Source organism: Dasypus novemcinctus, chromosome 3, assembly GCF_030445035.2.
Source record: "Dasypus novemcinctus isolate mDasNov1 chromosome 3, mDasNov1.1.hap2, whole genome shotgun sequence".
In the NCBI taxonomy this organism is placed as follows: Eukaryota; Metazoa; Chordata; class Mammalia; order Cingulata; family Dasypodidae; genus Dasypus; species Dasypus novemcinctus.
In genome coordinates this window covers 172,968,011-172,993,729 of record NC_080675.1, presented here as the reverse complement: position 1 = coordinate 172,993,729, position 25,719 = coordinate 172,968,011, and the positions used below count along the sequence as shown (strand labels likewise).

Here is a 25,719-nt window from a genome sequence, read left to right as displayed (position 1 = left end):
ACTGTTTTGCTTGCAGTTAAAGATACTCCTTGTTTTTGGGATGGGACTGGTCCATCATCATCATTTTGTTAGTTGTTCAGGGCAAGACTTAAGAACTGAAGAGTAGGAATTGGCCATGTAGCTGCTGGGTTTTAGGGCTCAAGGGGCATATAAACAAGCCAAAAATTTAAGTCCCTGAGAAACATACTTAATAAATACACAGAAAATTTTAGGTTCAAATAAAAGGAGCATTTTTAGTAACTTTATTTCAAATTAAAAAAACAAAAACAGAAAAAGGCATCTCAACAAGCTATAGAAGGGGAAGCGGACTTGGCCCAATGGATAGGGCGTTCGCCTACCACATGGGAGGTCCGCGGTTTAAACCACGGGCCTCCTTGACCCGTGTGGAGCTGGCCCATGTGCAGTGCTGATGAGTGCAAGGAGTGCTGTGCCACGCGAGGGTGTCCCGCACATAGGGGAGCCCCATGCGCAAGGAGTGTGCACCGTAAGGAGAGCCACCCAGCGCAAAAGAAAGTGCAGCATGCCCAAGAAGGGTGATGCACGCACGGAGAGCTGACAAAACAAGATGACACAACAAAAAGAAACAAATTACCAGTGCTGCTGCTAAGGACAGAAGTGGCCACAGAAGAACACACAGTGAATGGACACAGAGAGCAGACAACTGGGTGGGGGAAAGGGGAGAGAAATAAATTTAAAAATAAAAATAAAAAAAATAAAAAAAGCTATGGAAGCATTACTTTTAAAATAATAATATTAGTAATAATATAAGTAGTATATTATTACTAATAATATAAAAATAATTTGAGCATTTACCCAAATAAAAGGGATTGAAGAATCATGATTAGGGGAATTATCAATGAGTCTAACTACGTTATACTGGAGAAATATATTTTCATATATTCCCACTGAGGGGGTGTTGATTTTATGAGGTCGTGTGACTTGCCTATAGTGCCAGGACATCCCCAGAACCTCAGGAGTACGAGTACTTCTGTTTGAGGCTTTGTTTACTGTGGCAGTTTGTGAAATCTTCCTGAGACCTGCATAAGCATAACCTTCAGAGTGACCTCCCAATTCGCCTTAAAATCTCTTAACCATAAAAACTATTTTATTTAATATTTCCTCCTTTTGGTCAAGTTCTTTACCCAAATGCATTGCTGATTAACACTTAGCAATAATCCCTCAGTGCCAGGGAGGGTCATCCCTGGAAGTCATTTCCCACATTAGGGGTAAGGTAATGAGTTTATTTGCAGAGTACGGCTATTCTTGTTCTTTATGTTTTGATTAATCAAAGAGATCTGGAGTGAGGAAAGGAAAATTTAAGTATGCAGCCATCCATCTCCGACCAACTTCTTAGCTTTTTAGAAGAAAAACAAAGATGGTAACCATGCAGAGGATCTCATTAGGTAGCTTGGGATTACTTAACCATAACTGGAGATAGAGGACCCATTGGTATTTGGCTGAGGAGGAAGTAGAAGGGAAGAGCATGATTAACTGAGCCAAGCTGATCCCTTCAAAGGAGTTCAAAATTGTATAAAGAAGCAGAAGTATACTTTTGATTTTATGGATCAATAAGAACTGGCTAGGAAATAGAAATGTTAGGAACCTGGGTTGAAAATAATACATTTGCTTTAGAATTCACAAGAACTAGGAAAGAAATGACTTGGGGGAAACGGACTTTGGCCCAGCGGTTAGGGCGTCCGTCTACCATATGGGAGGTCCGCGGTTCAAACCCCGGGCCTCCTTGACCCGTGTGGAGCTGGCCATGCGCAGTGCTGATGCGCGCAAGGAGTGCCGTGCCACGCAAGGGTGTCCCCCGCGTGGGGGAGCCCCACGCGCAAGGAGTGCGCCCGTGAGGAAAGCCGCCCAGCGTGAAAAAGAAAGAGCAGCCTGCCCAGGAATGGCGCCACCCACACTTCCTGTGCCCCTGACGACAACAGAAGCGGACAAAAGAAACAAGACGCAGCAAATAGACACCAAGAACAGACAACCAGGGGAGGGGGGTAAATTAAATAAATAAATAAATCTTTAAAAAAAAAAAAAAAAAAAGAAATGACTTGGCACAGTCAGAGCATACACCCAGACTTTAGGAAGGCAGATTCCAAGAAGGTCAGAAGAATGATGGGACATGATTCTGTGGCATGAGATTTTGGTAAGCTCGTAAAACTATGCTTCCTGGGTGCATCACAAGGATTATATTAAACCACCTGTAACAGAAAACCCCAAAGAACAGTGGCTTAAACAAGATTTGTCTCATACACAAAGACTTGAGGAAGGCAATCCCAGGCTGCAATGGCACCTTGCAGTATCAGGCTCCTTCTATCTTGTGTTTTTTTTTTAACTGCTTATACATGGCCTATACCTCATGGCCCAAGAAAGATGCTTGAACTCCAATCAGAATATCCACATTCCAGACAGTAGGAAAAAGGTTGGAAGAAGGGCATGCATCCTCTCTTTGACACTATTTTCCAGAAGATGCGCATGACACTTCAATTAGCCAGCTCCAAGGAAAGCTAGGGAATACAGTGTATTTTTTCTGGGTGGCCATAAGCCCAGCTTGAACTCAGAGACTCTATTTTATGATAAGTATGGAAAATGGGTATTAGGGGCAACTATTACACTCAAGCCACACTAGGCAACTACAAATGATTCTGATGATGATCTCAACACAAAATTGGTAAAAGGGTCAACATAAGCAAAGCCCTTTTATGAGTTAATTTTCACAAAAGCACAATCCTGTAACCAGTACTTTGCTACTGTTCCAACATATGGTATGAGTTTCAGATGAAAAAGAATGGGATTTACAATGGTATTATAAAAAGGATCTGCAGACCAAAGTGAATCAAGGGATTATATGGATGTTTCTGGTACTGTGATTTCAATCTTCTTCATTTTACATGGATTTTAATTCTGTTAATACATTTTGGATTTCTACACATTACTTTCTCATTTCTGTCAGCTTCCTTTATGAAATCTTCACTTTCATTATAGAGTCCTGCAACTGTTGCAACAAAGGAATATTTCTTCATTTCTTCTGAGTACACTACATATGTCTTTTAAAAAGTTCTTCGATTTCTTGTACAAAATAATTTTCGTAGTCTTTAGGGCTATCCCTTCCCACTGTTATGTGTGGCAGCTTTTTACAGGTCCCATTCTTTGTCATGTTTACTCACCATAGAATGGGAGCGTATCTGTCTATGCCAAGAGATTACCAGAGAGGGTCAGAAGATTCCCTAGCACCCCTTTCACTGTACCCTTTGGTGTTAGCAGCTGTGCTCTTCTTAGATCTAGGCCTGTAGATCAGGTCAACAAGCACAAGTTCGGGCTCTGAGAGTGCTGCCAGCTGGCATCCTAATAGCATGGGTCTTCTGCACAGAGTGGGCCCCTGTCTTGCACTAACTAAACCTATGAATTAGTGCAGTTTGCTGTTTTGAATCTGCAGTATATGAAGGACTGTTCCCAGGCTCTTCATGCCTCTTGTCCCTTCTAACATGGTAGGAAACAACATGTTTCTATCAAAGTTCCTCTACTCTCTGTCCTGGGCTTCTGAATGGATGTAGAAAGTAAAGAATAAAGGTGCAGCAGGTACAGCTGGGGGCTACAGGGCAGACCTCTCGCCAGCTTACAAAAATATCAGTGCTCAGCTGGGGCCTAGCCATCTGCTCCTCCAGTCAGTACAGCTCCAGTATCCCAGGTGTAGCAGGACACAGTGAGAGTGAGATAAAGCCTTTTCCCACCTCCTTCGTTTAGGGCCATTGGTATTTCAGCTTTAGAAACTAAAGTATATGGGGGACAGTCCAGGAATAGGCTTCTTAATTAGTCCCCACAGTATATCAGATAGTGGGAATCCCCATTCTTTTCTGTTCTTTCAGTTTCTGACATATCATCTTATCTTTTTTAAATGGCTTTGGCCAATTTTTGTCTCTTTTACTATCATCATGGGTTTTATCACATGAAGTTGGGAGGAGGCACTGATATCAGGCACTGCACAGAATAGTCTGTAACAGTTTCATAACTCCTTGACATGCCTCAACTCTTCTGTCTTCTACTCCATTCTCCACTCAGCAGCCAGAGTGATCTTTCAATGCGCTTGTAACACTTCCCTGCATAGAATATGTTGGTGTCTCAGCTGCCCACAAAGTCATGTCCAAAACCTTTGGCACAGCCTTGCCTTAAGCTGCGTTCCATACCTGCCTGACCCAGTGCCATGTAACACCCAGCAGAGGATTCCAAGGTACCCTGAGCTGGCCAATGCCTGTTCCTACACATGCTGCTCCCTCTATTTAGAAGGTTTTCTCTGCCTTTCTTTCTTTCAAAATTCTTGCTCATCCTTCAAGACTCAATCTAAATGTCCTCTGTGCAGCCCTCCCTGACACAAGCCCCCACAGAACTTTTACACCTCCTCTGTGAGCACTTACTGGCCTGCACTGAAATTACCCAACTGTCTTGCCAACTAGAGCTTTAGCTCCACACCTTACTCATCTATGTATCATACATACAAACACAGCATCCAGAATTGAGAGAACTGCAGAGTAGGGTTCCTAAACTGGTAGATTTGGGAAATACAGCACACACTAAATATCTGGTCTTAGCCAGGTATTTGATAAGAAATATAAAGAGTTGCAGACGCTTCCTGTAGAAAGATGCAGATGAATGCTATATGGACACGTCAGTAACCCTTCACAGGGGGTGTTGATCAGGTATTCCAAAAGGGAGCATGAAGGAAGAAAAGAACTCAGCCAGGGCTAAGGTCTTATAAACTGGGTAAGTCTGCTGAGAGAGAAGGTAAGCAGATTCAGGTGGGGGAGCCTGGAAAGAACAGTCCATAGTGGGCAGATACCCTTAAAGGGAATGATCTTAAAGAAGATAAACCAAATAAGCGCCAGAATTCAGATGAAACCAACTTAGAATAAATGAAGGCAAGACTCACCACAAATGGCACAAGGACCCTTCCCCACCCCAAAAGAATGGAATGATAAGAGTAGAACAGCAGCTAGTGAGGAAGACCTGAGATTCTTGGTGAGGCCAAGACATTGCCATCAGGAAAGTTGCATTTGTGAAGGCCTGCTCTCTGGCTAGCATGGGGGAGGTGACAATTCTGCTCACTTTCACTGGTTCATCCTAACCTAGGATAAGCTTTTCTATTCTGGAAGCCATGCTTACAGGAGATACCAAGTGGAAGAGGATATTCAGAGGCAGCATCCCTGATGGGGCTGGGATCTGAAAGCAGGCTCTGTGAGGACCCAATGACCACAGCAAGGATGTGCTTAAACCAGAAAAGAGAAGACATCTCAAAGGTACACAATCCCTGTTTTCCTATGTCGGACATTACTTCTGGGAAGATTAGACCTGCTCTAGTGACCCTGTGGGCCAAATCCAGGTAAAGCTGGGCTTTACATGAAGAAGAACTTCTAAAACTCAGGTCTTTCCTCTGGGAGGCTGTAACTTCCTAGAAGAAGCTGGATGGAGAGTGGTGGAGACTTTGTAGAGGAGATGCACACGTGACATTCTACCCGCCTCTAAAACCACTTACTAAACAAGCCAGTTCACATTCTTTATTTTTAAAGTGATGTAAGATTTTTTATTTACATGACAAGAGAACTCTGATTAACTATAATGTGCATGGAACTTGGTATTTGTGTGAGTTTTTTGACGGAGTGTTATGTACCAGTAATTTTTTCATTTAAGTATTTTAACTCCATTAGTCTACAGACAAAACCTTTTTATTTTACTTATTTTTGGTCCAGAAAATTCTCTTGTAGAGGACTACAATAATTACTGAATGAGTTAACCCTTTTTGTTTAAAATATTTCTAAAATGTGTAATAGTACATTTTCCTCCCTTTAAAAGTTGACTGTAATGGAACACAACTTAACCTTTCTGTGATAATACAGGATCTAGCACAGTCATCTTCATGAATACGAATTTTCAAAGTTCAGCACATATCCACGGTTAGGTGTGGATTTTAGACAAGACTGGGAAAAGGTGAAGTTTTCCTTAGTACCTCATCCCCTCCTCAGCTGTTCTATTTTGGCAGCCCTCTGGCCCTCTTTAGATACTCCTCCTGCCTTGCTGCATGCCATCAATTGTACACAGCACCACGTACTTTAGATATGCTTCCCCTTCCTCTAAGTGATATCCGTTGAGTATTAGGGATAGAAGGGATCTTGGAAACCAAGTGTTTAAAATTCATAGGAAGAAGACACATACCAGAGATGTAAGAGGAAGGTACCTCAAGTCAAGCTGCTAGTCAGGAGAAGAGCCAAGCCTAGGACCCTCCACCCTGGCCAGAGCTCTCTCCATTTCTCTTGGGCTGCCATCCCTTGTGGATGTGCTAGGTGAATGGCCAGATAACATCAAACAAATCTGGGCTACAGTCATTATGGCTTACCGTGGACTCAATCAGATTAAAACAGGAGATGAACATAAGCAGCATTTCAGGCACTAGATCAAGGCCAGAGGGGACGCTCTACTGGCAGCAAGTGACACTGGGATGAAAGCTATCTGGTCTACTACCTGAAATGTGGGTACTCACCAGCAATGAAAAATGTGTGTTGAAATCATCACAGACCTTGCAAATGATCTTTTTGATATGATGCCACTTTCTTAACACCTCAATTTTTAACCCTTGTTATATCATCTTTTTCAGTTTTTCAAAAGATTTTAAATATCCTTAAAATTAATGTGTAATGAGATTTTATATTACATTAATAATTACAATTTACCCCCCCAAAACAAAGTTTTCTATTAAATAAAAATGGGTATTTTACTTTGCCTTGCTTCTATCAGCAACAAATAACTTTCTTTTAAAAACACCTTCTTAGATTTCTATCTGCTACTCAAAATTCTTTCAGAATACTGGATATCATACAAGTATTAGAAACAAAACATTTTGTGTGATCTATTTATCTTTTTTTAAAAAAGACAATAAGTTAAAAAAAAAAACAAAAAAACAAATTTACCTAACATTAGCAGACCATTTTCAAAAGTTGTATAACTTTAAAAACACCTAGAAATTATAAAAATTCTTGTTTTAGTGATATGCAGGTAACAGTTGTGGTTATTTACAGATTGGGTTTCATCTGAACCCTTAATGGTTCTCATTCATATCTTCTTACTGTTTTAAGCAAAGCAAAACAAAAAAAAGATAAAGATCAGTTATAGAAATAATGATGTTCTAATGTCTCGATTATTTTACATGCATGAAAGGCAACTTAAAAGAGAGACTGAACTGAAAGTATTTCCAGGCTGTACTTATTGCCATAAATGTCAAAGGTGCTATCTAGGCCCAAGTCTCAGGCTTACCTGCAGAGTGCCTCTCCGTCCAGCTGCCGGGGATTTCTGTGATCTATGATAATGATGTCATGATGTGTGTCCAGGAAACAGGCAAGGACAGTTTGAGCCTCCTTGGTGACTGTATACTTAAAACCTGCTTTCTCACAGGCCCTACAGAATCCACTACACTGGCTATCTTCTTTGGTAAACACTAAAAGTACCTGAATCAAAAGAGTATGAACATATTTTAGATAAAGGATGTCGTTAGAATTGGCATTTCTTAACAAGCCACAGAAAATTTCCAAATGTTTTCAACACAACTACATAGATATAAACATAAAAGCTGTTACTATAAATTCTCCTATACATAACTCAGGGATATTATCACTCACCTCACCCAAATTAATGCTATTTTCCATCTGCTCTTAGTTTGGAAGTTCAAGTGCATGGATCATATACTTACATCTTTTGTTAATAAGGCACCTGACAGAACTTGGTTAATATATTATAAGGTAATCCATTCCTTAAGCATTTTATCTTGAAATGAACTCAAACTAAATGCACAAATACTTATTGTAGGTAACAGCAAGTAAGTCTTCAGATGGCAAACACTAATATTTCAGTACTGCTAGAATATATAATTATTTTAAATAATGTATTTAATGTTTTAACTCCAAGTTTTATGTAATTTTTCCAAGTTAAAAAAAAAAAAAACTTTGGTTTTAAGAGGGGAGATTTAAAGTGGACCAAAATGTTACACTTCAAAGCCTAACAGGTAGATGACAGGAAAAGCACTGAGAGTAAGAAGCAGCACCTGTGGCTCTGACTCAGGACAAAGGTGGACTGTGCTAGCTTGGATGAAGTGAGGCCTGGATCTGCTGGCTGGGGGACAGCCTCTACCCTATCAGGCCAAGCATCCTTGGCCAAATCTGGTTTAGGAGCACCACTGCTCCAGCCCTGCAGAACCAGGATGGCTGATGGGCTGCATTGCAGTGGGAAGGTGGACGTAGGGGAGCTTGTGAGACCCAGGCTACAAAGCTGACAGGAACCTAGTCCCCCAAGGCTCAGTTTCCCTAAGTTTACCCAACAGCACAAATAACATAAATGCAACGAACTAAGAGTGTACATTTCTGCTAGCCCTCTCCATATTTTTTCATGTAACAGTGAAAATGCACTTGTGTGCAGGAAGCACCAAATAACTTTGGGAATAAATTTTCAATTGGATATTTTTCTATTATTTTAGATGAGATAAATTATAGATATTTTCTTTGCAACAGACAGAGCTGATTCAGCAACATAAAAGACGGGGACTATTTGTTTTTACTTGTCATATTGGATAATTTCAAGCATTTTGCCACCTTTGCTTTATTATCTCTCTCACACACACTTACACACAACTGTGTGCACCTAACTGTACAGATTTTATTCTCTGCTGAACCATTTTAAAGTAGGTTACAGGCATCTTTTCATCTCTAAATGTCTCAATGTGTATTCCAAAGAAAAGGACATTCTCTTATATAACCTTGGTGCTTTTATCAAGTTCAGCGAATTTAACATTGACGCAATACTATTATCTAGGGCAGCATTTTTTCGTGTGTACCTTTTTAGAATCCTCTTCTTTCCCCACTTAAAAAAAAAATCAACATGTAAAACTTACGGCATGGTTCATTAATATAACTATTACCTGAAGTTGATCTTGATGAAATCTCATGGGGCCAAATTGCACATCAGCTACTGATACCTGCTAAAGAAAGAAACCTGCTTAGAAATTAAGAAAAAGAGGTGCCTGCTTAAAATTTCCTCTCTCTAATCAGTGCCACAGATGAAAGTGAAACTTCTAGTCTAGAAAAGAAAATCATATAAAGTGAATAGGTACTAGACAGAGAAACAATTATGAGGAATTCCAAGAAGCTCCTTATAAACCCCAGGGGAGGAAGGAAACAGGGAGGGAGAAATGAAATAAGTCTGATCCTGGCTTTGCCTTTTACCAGCTGTGTGTAATTTTAAGTAAATTACCTAACCTCCCTGAGCCTCAATTTTCTCATTTGTAAAATGGAAATAATAATATTATTTTTGTTATAAAGATCATATGAGACTACAATATAAGGAACCTCCAATAGATACTGGATAAATACTGTTTCCTGTCATTCCTATTTCAATCTTTCCCTTGATGACTGATGAAATCGTACATCTACAATGGCACACAAATAATGAAACCCAAGCAGTCATAACCACGGGATGTCAGAACCAAAGCAGCTTTATTGAGAAACCGTCGATGCTCTTCATTTTACAGAGGAGAGGACTGAGGCCTGGGGACAGGAAGTGACTAACCCAGGAAGTCACAGCTAATGAATGGCAGAACTAGGACTGATTCCCAACTCTCTGGACAGAGCTTCTCTTCCCACTTCAAAGCCTCCTTCCTGTCCCCACCCTCTTTGTGCTGTTGCAACGGCCACGGGCTGAAGGCTCCCTGCATATGCTATGCTCTTCCTAGCACTGTGCCTTTGTCTGTACTGCTTCCTTTACCTTTGAAGCCAAGCCCAAATCTCTCCCTTTTTTAAAAAAAGATTTATTTTATTTATTCCCCACCCCCACCCTCATTCCCCCCATTGTCTGCTCTGTGTCCATTCGCTGTGTTCTTCTGTGTCTGCTTGTATTCTCATTAGGCAGCTCCGGGAACCAATCCTAGGACCTTACGGGGTGGGAGAAAGGCAATTACTCTCTTGCGCCATCTCAGCTCCTTGTTCTGCTACATCTTCTTATTTTCTCTCCTCTGCGTCTTTTGTTGCTCCATCTTGCTGCGCCAGCTCTCTGTGTTGGCTGGCACTCCCGCACGGGGCAGCATTCCCATGTGGGCCAGCTTGCCCTCACCAGGAGGCCCTGGGCATCGAATCCTGGACCTTCTATACAGTAGACGGGAACCCAATTGGTTGAGTCACATCCATTTCCCTCTCCTGTATGTTTAATATCTTTTATGTTTCATATTCTCATACTGAGAACCCTAATTTGCTCCAGTTTTTCTAAATCAGGATACCAAAGGCATTGCATTTTTCTACTCCTTCCGTGATAATGGTCTGTGTAAGTTTTTCCTCATTTTTAATCTATTTTCCGTAACAATCTATTTCATTGAGACTAACTTTTAATACTAAAAAAAAAAAAAGCTTTCATAAGCATCTTAAACTGTCAGTAAGATCTCTAGGTCCAATTTTTTTTACCAAGCTGAGACTGGCTGGAACCACTGCCTGAGAGAACACTAACGCAGCAGTCCACGTGAATTTGACCCATTACCAGTTCCCCCTGGCACTTAAACCAGTCTACCATGTGTACTTGTCTGTCTTCCCCTCCAAATCATGACCTTCTCAAGGCCAGAAACAAGATTCTATTTGCCTTTATACCCCCATTACCTCGCGCTGTTCTTATCAATAACTACTTATTCATTTGAGAACTTAGCACTTAAATACACAAGGACAAAAACACAATGTCATAACCAAACTCCAATGAGTAAGAACAATCAGAGCACCCACGGAGGGCCGAGCGTGTGCCAGCACTGAGTTCTCTCGGCAGCGCTGTGCGAGTACCCTCCTTTTACAGTTGGGAATGTGAGGGTCCAAGGACCTTATTTACCTCGTACTTCAGGTTCCAGGTACTCCACAGAACCAGGAAGTGGCAGCGCTGGGATTGCAGCCCAGGTCTGTTTAGCTCCATCAACTGTGCTGCAAACCCTAGGGTGACTGGTAGGTTTAGATAGTCTGGGTATTACACAAAGGAGTCTGAGGGAGGGAGAATGTGGGGCTGAAATCTAGCCCCAGCTGACAAACCCTGGCACTGAGCTGCTGCCTGGAGGAAAAGACACTTTTCTGCAATTTGCTTAGAGATACTGTATGTGTTGGCAGGAGCCCTACCTTACTCTGAGCCTCTGGGTGAAAGTAGGATTCCATACCGAGAACATGGCAACAGAAGAACTAGATCCATAAGACTTTCTATAAGAAGCTCCCTAACTGGCTGCCCACCTCCAATCTCTCCTCACAAGCAGCAATCTAACCTATTGTAAATAATATGTTAAAAAAAAAAAGTGTTCAGTGATGGAGGAAATTCACGTATAGTTTTAACTGATAAAAGCTGGTGCTAATGTGGGTCACTGGCTTGGTTTCTGATTTGCTTCATAATAATTTCATCTCTCATGATGCAGAAGTAATGAAGGTCACTGCTATTCTAGATTAAAGACTGAGGAGGAGAACCTCTTTGTAAGGGTGAGAAACCAGAGAGCCCATGGTACCTACCACCTATCTTCCTGAGCTAGGGACTATGGGATGGTCTCATGCTGAAAGGCACAGCTGGACGCCAGCATCAGAATTTCTTAAAGAGAAGATGGCCCAAGAGGACTGGGATGGTCTTAAAAATAGAGATCTGGAATATATACTCATTTTCTCATGTGAGAAAGAAAGCAGGAGGCACTGAGAACGATGAGTGATGGGTTTTTTAAACAATGGTTTTTTTGTTTGTTGCTTTTTATGAACAATGTTGAAAGTGACGATGAATGAAAGAACAAGGAATGAGACTGGCCTGCTGCTTGGAGAATTCAGTGGAACTGCTTAGGAAGAAGAAAGAAAATGATAATCATTTTGCACGATTTCCCTGTTTGGGGACAGTTTCTTAGGAGCAAGCCGAAAGACCACCGACAGGAGAGAGCTGCTACAGCCTAAGATAAAGCAGTGGTAATAGAGAACTTGGGCCTTTTACATGAGTTGGAATCTTCAGCCTCTGAAACTAAAGGAACTTGCTATGAAGGATGAAGTAGATTAAAAAAACAAGTCTAAATAGAAAAAGAAAATATTTATGAATATTGTAAAAATATGTGATAGAATAGGTCATGAAGAAAACCTTAAAACAAATTCCCAAAAGTAAAAATTGTACAGATTTTAATTCTTCAACCACAACACAATCCAACCAGAAATTAAAAACATAAGTTTAAACAACCCTCCTCAGAAACTTAAAAATATTATCACTTACAATTGCTAGATCAAAGAGGGAAAAGTAAACCACACCTATAGATTACTTAGAAAATAGTACAATATCACATAACAAAACTTACTCAGAAGCAAAAGTCAGTCTTAAATTAAATATACTAAATTTTCGAATAATTTTGAGACAATCAGCAGTACAAACTTAAGGAAACCAGGAGGAGGAAAATAAAGTTAAAAATGATCTTAATGAAAATATAAAAATGTTAATGAGTCACTGGCCACAAGGTGAGGGACGGGATAAAAGTAGAGAGGGCTCAGGACAAAATCGTCATCAAGCATAGGAGAAAAATTCTAAGTACACGGTTTACATTAAAAACTGATGAAATAGCTTTATTTTTACAAAGGGCAAAGTAAGTTTATGATCTCAACTTACAAAAATAACTTACCATTGGATTTATTTTAAGCAATGAAAGATACTATAGATTCATTTTTTAAAAGATTTAAGATCCTCAGTATAGTTTTAAAATATTGTTTCAGCAGCTCTATTTTTACAATTGAATGCTTAACTTTATTTACTTAACTAGATTGCACTGAACTTTATATCCTGTCTACGGGGTATATCCGGCTCTCAGGACCTCTGCCCAGAGAAGTCCCACCAAAGCCGGACAACTACTTACCACTATCACCCCAAAATAACCACCATCAGGAAATCTGATGACATTACTCAGTAAGCAGACGTCAGCAGCGGCCCCTCAAAGAGTAAACAACTTCCCAACTGCTCTGGATACGGATATGAGAACTCCTGCAATTCCTGTAGTTAGCTTTTCTTTGTTACAAAAATCATAATGAAACTGACCTAATAACTTCAGGTCACAGCCCTCTTAATGAGTTTATTTTTCACATTTATATTTAAAAGGGGGGAAAACGGACTTTGGCCCAGTGGTTAGGGCGTCCGTCTACCATATGGGAGGTCCGCGGTTCAAACCCCGGACCTTCTTGACCCGTGTGGAGCTGGCCCATGCGCAGTGCTGATGCGCGCAAGGAGTGCCGTGCCACGCAAGGGTGTCCCCCGCGTGGGGGAGCCCCACGCGCAAGGAGTGCGCCCATGAGGAAAGCCGCCCAGCGTGAAAAGAAAGAGCAGCCTGCCCAGGAATGACGCCGCCCACACTTCCCGTGCCGCTGACGACAACAGAAGCGGACAAAGAAACAAAACGCAGCAAATAGACACCAAGAACAGACAACCGGGGGGGGGGGGGGGGGGGGGGGGGGGAATTAAATAAATAAATAAATCTTTAAAAAAAAAAAAAAAAAATAAAAGGGAATAGTCATTTTCAAATCAATTTAAATAACATAGCTTTGATTTAATCTTTCATCTTCAAAAGCAACTGATAATTTTAGGTAATAAAGAAACAAAGGTATGTTCAAGTGCTGATATCGGTAGTTATGAAAGTTGTTGTTTAGTATAATCTGGATTTGTAAATATTTGTGTATTTATTATGATTTATTGTTGACAAAGGAGATTAGAAAATTAGGATATTAATTTGCATTTTAATATTTTAAAGGAATTTTGGGGATAAATATGACCTACAGAAACATGAAATAAATTCATCCAAATGATTTGGATAAAGCACAACCATGATTTCTTTTGTTTCCTTAACTGACCTAAGATGTTGACACTAAAAAGCAAAGATACTGTTACTAATCTTGAGGGGGGGGGTAGATATATATATAATTCCAACCTATTTAAATTTTCTACTTCCCCTGACCCTTTCTATACCTTGCCCGGCTTTGTTTCTAAGCTCTTTAACACTACTTGACATCTACATATTTTATTGTTTATCTTCTTTATTGTCTGGCTCTCCCACTAGAAGATAAGTCTACAAAGAGTGAGATTTTGTCTGTTTTATTCATTGCTATATTCCTAATACACAAAACAGTCCCCCGGACATAATGGAGGCACTAAAAAAAAGTTTTTGAATGATGATTATTTAACAGCTTTTGAATCAATCATTTATCTAAAAACCACACTTGTGACAGCTTATTAAATATATGCATGGATGTAATATAATGCTTTCTAGTTGTCAGAGTATTTTCATATAAACTTTACAGAAATAGAAAAAAAAGAAGGAATCTTATGAAAAGCCAAAGCACTAGGAACCACAAAAGAATCATGTGCCCCATCTTGTTTCCCTACATCCCCTTGTTAGAAACAGAAATTTATGCTGGGATCGATTTACATTAACTACACATGGATCCAGTATCTGTAGTAAAGACATAACTCAGATTCTGGCCTGAGCCATCCTGTCCCTCCAGGCCTCCCCTGGACAGCGGGAGTCTTGTGTGTCTCCCTCTGGGCGGATCGTGATTAGAGAGAGGGGCATGGCCTGGACAAGAAGAAACATCAGCGACTATGGGAAGAGTCTGAATTAATCCAGTAGTGGCCCACCTACTACCACCTACTACCATGCCATATGCCAAGCACTATGATAGGTACCAGGAGTGCAAAGGACAACTCTGTCCTTGAGTAGCAGGACGGGAAAACGTAAGTAACATGTCGCAGTCTGTTTTAACAGAGAAAGAAGGCGCTTATTCTAGAAAAGAGGTGCTTATTAAAGAAGGTGCTAAGTACTTCACTTCCAATCATATTTAATTCGGAGCTACTCCTTACCTATGAGGTACGCATTAACTCCATTTTTTTGGTAAAGCAACTGAAATTCAGAGCAGTTCCGGTTAAACAGCCAGGAAGCAGCAAGGGTGGGAAAGAGACCCAGGTCTGTCCGAACTTAATTCCTGTGACCCTTTCCGACTCCACTGGGAAAGGTGTAAATCAACTGACTCTAATCTGTATCTAGCTAAACTAAGGACAAGAACACTGCAAAAGAGCATTCATTAATTCAACAAATCTTTACTGAATACCCGCTTTGTATCAAATGGTTTCCTAGGCACCAAGAATTCAACAAAGAACCAGACAGAGTGTGTCTCCGTTTAACAATAGGGAGAGATATGGGTTGCTATTTTGGATCAGACAGCCAAGGAAAGCCTCTGTGAAGAATCAAAATGAAAGGTGAGGTCTGAATGACAAGAAGCCAAGCCATGCGAGCAGTGGAGTAAGGAATAGCCAGGCAGAGAGAAGAGCTGGTGCACAGGAGCTACAGGGGGAACAAGGTGGGGCATTCAAGGAAATCAAGACAAAGAGGGGCAGAAGATGAGATCATAGTTAAGCAGGGACTTAGGGAGTGGGTATAACTCAGTGGTTGAGCGCCTGCTTCCCATGTACAAGGTTCTGGATTCAATCTCTGGTGCCTACTTAGAAAAAAAAAAAAGGCAGGGGCTGTATGGTGTAGCACTTTCTAAGCCAGGAAAAAGAGCTTAGATTTTATGTTTTTATTCTAAATTTTATGAAAAACTACTGGAGAGTTTTATAGCAGTGATATGATCTGAGTTTTACATTTTTAAAAGATCCTTCTGGTGTCTTGTGGAGAACAGACTGTGGAAGGGTGAGATTAGAGGCCAGGGGACCAGTTAGGAAACTATCATAGACCAGGCAAGAGGCGATGGTGGCTTGGCCTAGCAGCTGCAATGGAGATGAGTAGATGGATTGTGACAATGTTGTGAAGGCAGAGTCATCGGGAATTGCTGGTAGGAAATAATCAAATCCACTGATTCCTTGTTATCTGTTTTGCAGTTTTATATCAGGGCTGAGTGGAAATTCAGGTCTGTGAAGCATCCTAATAAAAACTGGGTGGGTCTGCTTGGGCCTTTTCAGATCTACCCACAAGGGGGCACCAAGACCTACTAGGAGGCAAAATACATACTTCCCCACTGGCTTAGTCCACCCATTGCTAATTTTCTCTTCAGTAAATTTATACAGCAAATATTTATTGAGAGCATTTTATGGGTTCCCCCAACAGTGCCCAAGTGGAGTGGCATGCTAGGGTAAAATCATTTCAGCTTTTGTGGGTTTTTTTGTTTTTATATCTAAACTGATAGTGTAGGGCAAAAAAAAAAGTGTCTGGATTAAATGAGCTGTTTAAAGTGCTCAGCAAAGTGCCTGACACTAAGTGCCTAATAAATTCTAAGTCTCTACAGTAAAGACTTTCCAAGGTTTGCTATGAAACTGTAACTAATTTTATAGATAATTTTAGGCATTTTTAAGCTATATTTTTCCAAAGAGCTATTTCTTTAAGAGCACTAAGGTAGCGTACAAAAAGAATCATTACCTTGAAATACTGTATAAAATAGGATCCAATTCTCAAATATCCTATTAATGTATTTGATACAAAGGACAAATAAAGGCTTTTTATTTTTTGAAGTAGGAGTGCCCTCAAAGTGAAACTAGTTAAGAATGAACCCATAAAAACAGGAGAACAGCCAAGAATAGGTTAACCCGATCTATGAGATCCTCTTTAAACATCACTGGGATTTCAAAAGGCTCAGATCCTATTATGGATCTCTGAGATACAACATCCTGGAGGCCAGACTGGAAAACAAACCTTCCTCTTTTTTCTTTTCTAAGAAAGAGGAAACTGGCCACTTGTGTGGTGATGTCAGAATGAGGAGGAGGGTCTACAGGCTAGGCGGGGAGGGGGCACCGAGATTGAGAACTCAGAGCTATTTATTTAACTTCATCCTGGGGAGAAACTGAATCCGGCAGGCATGGAGATTCTGGATAGAGAAAAAGAATACTCTTCATGATAAATTAACAAATTAGCATCCTGCCTGTCTCTGGGACAAGTCTATTTCAGGCATGTTTACATTTACCTCTCAGGTATGACACACTGCACACTCAGCAGTAACCTAGTTCAGGAGGTCCTACAGTTGCTTGCCTGCCTGCCTGCCTGCCTGCCTGCCTGGTCATAAGTGCCAGTCTAGCCTTTACTAGGTTAGGTAGTGAACGTAATGATACCCAAAGGGGATTACACTGAAAATGACAACCCACACAATAGAATGAATTATCTAGTATTAACCAAGCTGGTTCCATAACCAGTATTCCTAAGGTTGGACAGATAGGGTTTGAGCTCTGACCCCTTCTCTGAAAAACTGGGTATCTTTGGGCAAGTTTCTTCCCTATGCTAAATCTTACCTGGAAATTATGACTGTGAAGACTAAATGAGCTAACAGATGTGTGGCTCTCTGCACAGTGCCTGCCACATAGGTAAGAGCTCTAAACTTATAGCCATTGTCATCAGTGGAAGGGGTACCCAACCATTTACAAAGCACACAGGAAATTCTTAATCCTTTAACACACTATCTCATCGTGGCTTTTGGTAGTAAGCAGGTTTCCAGACTGAATACTATTTAAATAAATCTGCCACAGTCCATTCCAACCTCCTTGTGTTAAACCGTAAGGCTCTCTGAATACAGATTTTTCCTGTTAAACTGTCTCTTCGTTCTCTTTTATGAGGGCTACCCAACTATTCTCAGCAATTAGCCTGTACTATTTTTAATAAATAACACTGGTTTCTTTAAAGCTTCCTTATGGAATATTTTTCAACACTAATTCTGTTAATTCTAAATTTCAAATAATCATCTCAGAAAAATCAAGAAAGAAGCCATTTTCTATTTTCCCAAGAAAATGAGACTTTAGGCTTCGAAGGAGAAACCACAGGAGAGAGAGGGAAGAAAGGCAGTAAAGGAACTAACAACATCAACAGAAGCTGTGAAAACCCTGGAGTAGGTGACAGTATCCTGACCAAGAATGGGGGGCTCAAGGGCTGGAGGGAGAATTGAAGCCAATGGCTGTAACCTTGGCCCCGTGCCCTCCATAACCACTGCCTGCCTCTTCACTGCAAAAAGCAGCAACAGCTCAGGCTAGAGGGGTCCTAGGGAGACTGTCTTGTCCCAGGGCTACTTCTTCCTAAGGGATTAAAGGTAAAAAAGCCTGACCAGGAGCTGTCGTTTACACAAAAAATATGTCTATTTATGTCCCCAAAACGCAACATGTTTTTTACAAATTACAATCCAAATAAACTTGGTAGGATAAGAGTCTAATACATAAACATTTTGAAAAGCTCTGAGTGTCAAAGGGGACATGAAATTCTGAAGCTGCTGGCCCAGAGAGGCATCCCAGCATCACCCTGTGGGAAGACAGGCAAACTTTCCTTGTTAATGCATTCAAAACACCACTTGGCCACACTCTTTCTCGCATGATAAATCATTACATACAGTGTTTTACTAGGTTTCAGTTACGCTTTAGGAAATAGGTAGGGAATTCTGAATTGACCTGTAATTAATTTTAATTTTTCTCATTGCAAGTAAACAGAAATGGGTCCTAATTGAAGTCTTCACTTAGAACATGTGATTTTCAGGAACCAATTACTGAGGTTAAACCAGAAATGCCTGTATCTGCATAACTTATGACCCAGAAGTGAGAAGCCTGGATCAACTTCAAGTAATAGTCATACTAAAGAACCATTCGATAAGCTTCACATGTTCTTTTTTTTTTTTTTTAATGGGGAAAGAAGAGAGCCTAAAAAGGTACACGTGAAAAAAATGCTGACCTAGATAACAGTATTCCATGAATGTTAAATTTGCTATTCATAAAGATCTGTACGGACACATGCAAAGATGCTTGTCCAGTGCCGGGGAGTTGTAGACAATCTGGGTAAATCTAACTAGGGGATAGTAATAAGATGGATCTTAAAAATATGCAAAGTGAAAGAATAAGAAAGAGAATGAGATCTGTAAATATAATGTCATTTACATAAATTAAAACTACATAAGCATGTAAAAGTATAAACTTTATAAGAATAAATAAAATAACATACATCAACCACATTAGAACGGATGCCTATGGGAAGAAGGGAGGGAAAGGGAGTGGAGAAGTGGATTAAAAAAACAAGAGAAGGAAGAAGAGAGAGGGAAAGTGAGGGAGACAGAAGGAGAGGAAGAGAGGGGAAGGGAGGGGCATTGGGGGATAGGCAAAGATTTCTTGGCCACAGAAAGGAAAAGATAAATTAGCTCGTAAAATTTAAAACCTCTGTTCATCAAAAGACTTCATTAAGGAAGTGAAAAGGCAAGCCACTGAGTAGAAGAAGGTTATCTGTAAAACATATAAGCAACAAAGGATTCATCCCCATAATATGCAAAAAATGCCTGCAAATCAATAAGAAAAACCAGACAACCCAACTGGAGAAAGCATGGCAGAGACCAATGATGCTAATATGCTAAGCACCGAGAAATATACTTTTTCAATTCTCTGCATCTGAATCTAACTAGGAAAAGAAAGGGAATTCATCAACAATTTTTGAATGTTAAAAATGTGATAAGTGCATATACAAGAAATTTGAACAGATTTTAAATTTTATAAAATGTCACTGGTTAAAGTCTATTTTAAGAGAGTTCTTGAGAAAAAATGGAAACAAGCATTTGCATCTACAACTTGTGTATCTACAAGGGAAATGAATTACTTATGCAACTATTACACAGTAGAAAGCTTTGTTTCCATAGAGATTATGACACAACTGATTTGGGCCTTAAATTAGAATATTCCGATTTGAATTGAGAAATGATCTTTTTGTCTAAATGAATAGTGTATTCAGTGGGAATAAAAGCTCTGCACATCTGCTGATATCATTTCCTCTTTACTTCAGCAATAATTAATAATGAGAATACATTCATACAAGCCCCAAAAAGGAACTCATACCCAAATTTCACTAGTGCCTGAAAATACAGCGAATGACATATTTTTACAGGATGTACAAAAATACTGACCATAAAGAAACAACACAAAACATTTTGAAATGTCATTCTGCTCATTTGACATTGCAATTAAAACATTCTCCTGTAATAACTGTCCCAAGAGAAGGACAATTCTGTTCTCCTTCTGCCACTACAACTTGAATTCAATAGATAAACTGCATAATGCAGGGATAAGGGGTGAGGGGGCAGACAGGGAATGCAAGAAGGTGTAAGTCAAAGTACAGAATGCTAAATTCCAAAAGGAGTGAAAAATATGCTCCTTAAGTATAGTCCATGTAAAAGCCTTCAGGGGCTCCCCACTGCCCTAAATAAAGCCTGGCCTCCCTACTAAGGAATTCAAGAGAGCTTGAAGACTGTTTCAACTGCCTCAAACCACTGTTAATTCTTTGAAGAAAGCCTTGTGTCTCTGCTACCATGCCTTGGTCCAGGCGGCTTACTCAGCCTTGCACACTCTTCCCTCCTCCTCTAAGACTCAGGTTTGGAGAAGCTTTTCTTTCACCTTTGGCTCCAACCTCCATCTGGATGAGGTGCCATTTCTTGGTGTTCCTTAAGGAACCTGGGTTTCCCTTCATCACATAGCAAATATGTTTACCTGTTTTCTCGACCTTTCATTCAGAAATGAGCTTTGAAGGGTCTGAATTCTATTTGCTTTCATAAAACTAGAATCTAGCACAGTGTGGTACTTGAAATTATCTGCTGAATGAGCCAATTACTGAATAACTGAAATCCCCCAACACTTCTCTGTGTTTGGATAATAAGCAATCCTAAAGGAAATCTGTAAGAAAAAAAGTTAAAAATCCCAGTTGTTGGCATAAAATAAAAACTACCCAGGTGTCTTGATAGGCTTATATTATAAACCATTCTGTTCTCCTTTTTCTAATTTCACTGAGAAAGCTTTCCAGCTGAATGGATATTCTCATCTCATTCTCAAAGTCCTCCAAGGAAATGATGTAATCTTTAATTTTGTTACAGCTGACTATCTCCTCAACGTAACCAAATATTCAAACAAAGTTCTGTTTGATTAGATCCATGTCTTATTGCCACCCTGGACATTTTAGTTCCCCCTATCAATTGCTAGTTTCAACCATGTTTTGTTTAGATATCATAGACGTGCTTGATCTCCTCTTGAAAAGCTTTTTTTCATTTAAATTATAACGCATGATAAATGAAAACCAGCACACATAAATGAATCTGAAAAGAAAGCATGACAAACAGGGGGAAAAAAGGAGGAAGTAAGCCCTCTGATTCAATAAAATGCAGTGTCATATAAAAATAAAAATGTTAGGATATGACCATGCGATTTTGTAGAAAAAGCTATAAGACCAATAACAAAGCAAAAATATTTTTGGAATCGATAAATTTTAAACACTTGAAAATATCTTTACATATCAAGCTAAATGAAATCTTGAAAACTTATTTAAAATGGAGAAAGTACCAAACATCCATGGTACATGGCAGTGATGAGAAATCAATCGAAAACGCCAAGTCATAATTACTCTCAGAAAATGAAACTAGGGTAGACTTGGTGGCTGGTTTCAATTATTACATGCTAACTTTCCCTAAATAATTTTTATTTATTTAAATAGATAAATAAATTTCACTAGTGCCTGAAAATACAGGCACTGAGAGGCTTGGGGAAACACAGATTCCCAGCATACTGAAGAGTATTCTCAAGAAAAGGACACTGCAGAATAAGTCCACAGGGCCAGCCTCTTCCATCAGGTCACATGTGGTCTGAAGACAGACTGTTAGACAAAAACAGGAAGTTTGGATATGTGAATTTGTTTTTATGATCTTTTAACTTTGATTTGCTCTGTTTACCCCAAAGTAGAGCAATTCCTTGGTATTTGAACTATGCTGGGTTTAAGGGCAGGGGCCCTATCAAGAATCACTAAAGAACTTTCTGGCAGAATCTGCTTTCAGAGGAGGATGTGGAAAACACAGACTCATTTAGAAACAGAGCTTGGTAATGAATGGCAATGCTTGCTTGAAATCAATCAGGGGAGGGTATTACCTCCCAGTGTCCTCACTGGAGATTTTGATATTCTGGTTAGCAAGTTTACTTCTATAATTGGTAGAATAAATAAGCAAGACTCTTGCAGGGTGACCAGAAAAACAATTTTAGGTTATTTCCCCACTGTAAACCTATTCAATAAGACTAGTGCTTTCTCTACTCCTGAAACTTGGACAGGTCTCAATTTTACTGCCCATTCTTTCTTAATAAATAGAAAGTCCTAGAGTCACAGTAATAATAAGTCATAAACATAGCCTTAACATGAAGGTCAAACTGGGCAAAACTAACCTATAGTATATTTTTTGGAAGTGGGAGGTGATTGGGAGGGGGACTTCTGGGGTTCTGGCCTATCCTATTTCTTGATCTGGGAGCTGGTTACATTTGTGAAAATTCATCAAGTTGTATGCTTATGAATCATGCATTAACTGTTACGTTATACTTTCAAAAAGAGCTTACTCAAAAAATAAAAATAAGAAAGATCAGTCCAATATCTTAACAGCATTTCAAACTTTAAGACAGGACTTCTTTCTCCTCCAGGAGGGCAAAATGCAGGGGCTGCCTGCCTTTGAGAAGAGGTGGTAGGGGCTGCTTCTCTCTCCCTCACTTTCCCCGCGACCTGGCGGCTGCTGTTTCTGGGGCAAAAAACTAGGAGAGGGCCAAAAGGAAGTTCTCACCTGGCTGGTACTATTGAAGATGATTTCTCACTCTTACAGAGAGATTACAGAGTATTTCTGTGGCTTCTCTGCGGAGTCTCCTGATGTCACCCTCCCACTGCTACTCCCTACCCATGGGCAGTGTCTCTCTTCCAGCTGGCTTTTCCCTATCCTTTATTTTCCATTCTAGTGTAGAGCCCACACACCCTTTAGAGCTGGGGCTCCTCTCTTTCTGGTAAGCTACTATCTTAGGGGGAAAAACAAAACAAAACAAAAATGAAACTTTAAAACTGAGCCCAGGTCAACATTCCACCATTCTTACTGCAGCCTCTGCCCACAGTCGAGGTGTGTGGATGTCTCCTGCCTAGCTCCCTGAGCACCAGCACATTGTCAGGCGGGAGGCTTTAGGATAAAGTGGCTCTGTCTACCTGACTTAAACACTTTGTCTTTCAATGTCTCTGACCATGTCGCCCACTGGAGTACTTCCTGTTTATGTCCCCATTTTACTTGTGGGAACATCCAGGAAAGCATTCCCATCCGCTGCTCAGGCTTTGCTGGGAGCTGGAACCTTTGAATGGATGTAGATTGAAGAACCAAAGGGAAAGAGGAATAAAGGGTTAGCACCCATATAAACAGGGGAATCTGAATGACTGCCAGGGTGACCCAGGAGGTAAATCATGAGACAATGAACAAGTCTGTCTATTTTCTTTCGAGTTGGTAGGTTTGATATTCCTGTTGCAGAGCATGCATATTTTTCAATCCAGCTGCATTAGTTCTAAAATTTTTAATATGTGTCCTATTATGTCTATGATTTTGGTGGTGTGAGCTTTCAACCTTAGATAAGTTGAAAATCTGGAAAGGTGGCATTAGCAGCTTCTAGATGTCATTTAAAATATAATTTATGCCCATGACTACTATTTTATTATAAATTTACAGTATATCCATGAAACTGAAGTTGAAAAGGTCTTTGGGGATATGACATACAGGCTATAACTACCGTGCATTACACTGTTTCTATAAGAAAAACGCATTCTGAATTGCAAATGACAAACGTGAATGCAAATACTTAGAACATTACTCTCAAGATCTAGGCATTAGCTCCTGGCCAACCTGATGTTGAGGATGAATCAAAGCTGGAACAAATATTATGACATTTCAGGATGATGGCCTATTTATATTGCAGGAGCTTCCAAAGACAAAAATATCACATTTTCCTCATCCCCACTGATAGCTCTTGTGAAAAGAGCATCACCAAATCGTCCAAAGTAACAACTGAAACTGTAATCTGGCCTTTTATTTTTTTAGGTTTGCTCATTACTTCACTTATTAGTTTTGGTTTTTTAATTTCTTCAAATGATTGAAGTCAATCACCTTAAACCAAACACTGAGTACCTTCATAATAAATTGGATGAATGAAAAAAAAGACGACTCTAAAGTGAATACCCAGAAGTGGATAGTCGTACTAACCTCAAAGCTTCTGAAACATTCAGTTTTGATGGTCTGTCAGGGAACCTTACTAGTGGAATATGTGGTTTGACTTCCTGATGACCACGCCGGTGAATGCCATCCTGTGACACCTCCAACTTCCATTTATATTTACTGATATGTTAATGATTTTTGTTACCCTTTGGAGGGACTAGTTGCTTTCCTGTGTGTATTTTGATATTTAAAATGGTTTATATTGGGAACCGGACTTGGCCCAGTGGTTAGGGCGTCCGTCTCCCACATGGGAGGTCCGCGGTTCAAACCCTCCTGCGTGTGGAGCTGGCCCATGCGCAGAGCTGATGCGCGCAAGGAGTGCCCTGCCACGAAGGGGTGTCCCCGCATAGGGGAGCCCCACGCGCAAGGAGTGCACCCCATAAGGAGAGCCGCCCAGCGCGAAAGAAAGTGCAGCCTGCCTAAGAATGGCGCCACCCGCACGGAGAACTGACACAACAAGATGATGCAACAAAAAGAGATACAGGTTCCCGTGCAGCTGACAACAACAGAAGCACACAAAGAAACAAGACGCAGCAAATAGACACAGAGAACAGACAAGGCGGGGGGCACTGGAGGGGAGAGAAATAAATAAATAAATAAATCTAAAAAAAAAAAAGGTTTATATTTTTGGTCTAGTGGTTATTTTTACTAATATTTATAAACCTTTTTCTCTTTAGACAGTATCTATTTAGTTCCCTATGAGAAATAATAAAACTAAGATAGTTTCTTCTCTTGCCCCATCCCTCCATTACTCCATTTTTGCCAGTTATCTTACCTCTTACTGTTTAGCTTTGTACTCTTAAATATACCTACACCTCTATTAGTTCATCTGCCATCTTCAAATGATACAATTTGAACCCCAACTATTAAAGATGAGGGAGGAGTATTCTTACCTTAAATCCCATCTTCTTTTCCCCTTTCCCTCTCATTTTGGTTGGTTTAAATATAATTTCATACTGTTAGGGCCTATAACCTTTACGTTCTGTTCTATCACACTAATCTCCACATTAGTTTTAACCTCTGTCTTACAGTTAAATAGATATAATGTTTACCACCAGTTCTTTTGCTGTAATTTTCTTTCTTGATTTACTACATTTAAAAATTCTTTGTTTTTATATTTGAGAAACAATTTTGCTGGGTATAAAATCCATGGGTCATACTATTAGGTTGGTGCAAAAGGAACTGTGGTCTCAGACCATGAATTTTAAATCATTATAACTAGGCTTAAACACATCTTTATTAATCAAAATAGGAACCATTACGAACAACACATTTTTGCCAATGAGAAATAAGTTTGTTTATTCCTGCAGCATAAAAATCCGTGCTTCAGGATTTGACAAACTCTTGGAAAGCATTTTCTGCATCCTGCTGGTTGTGGAAGCATTTTCCCTGCAAAAACTCGTCGAGACGCTTGAAGAAGTGGTAGTTGGTTGGCTAGAGCTCAGGTGAATATGGTGGATGAGGCAAAACGTCGTAGCCCAATTCGTTCAAGTTTTGCAGTGTTGGTTGTATGACACGCGGTTGGGTGTTGTCCTGGAAAAGAAGTGGGCCCTTTCTGTTGACCAATGCCAGCTGCAGGTGTTGCAGTTTTCCGTGCATCTCATCGATTTGCTGGGCGTACTTCTCAGATGTAATG

General features: G+C 40.1%; 1 protein-coding gene across 2 annotated transcripts in view; it reads right to left on the bottom strand.

Moving 5' to 3' along the window:
- The window catches only part of PDE8A (phosphodiesterase 8A), a 171,513-nt gene that overhangs the window by 68,770 nt on the left and 77,024 nt on the right, over positions 1 to 25,719 (bottom strand). Inside the window, exons 2-3 of one of the 2 annotated variants that reach the window (XM_058294733.2) lie at positions 8,957 to 9,013; positions 7,303 to 7,493 (exon numbers count right to left, since the gene is read on the bottom strand). In XM_058294733.2, coding sequence (XP_058150716.1) covers positions 7,303 to 7,493; positions 8,957 to 9,013 — 248 coding nt within the window. Of the gene's footprint in view, positions 1 to 7,302; positions 7,494 to 8,956; positions 9,017 to 25,719 lie in introns of both variants that reach the window. The other variant, XM_058294732.2, reaches the window with a different exon arrangement.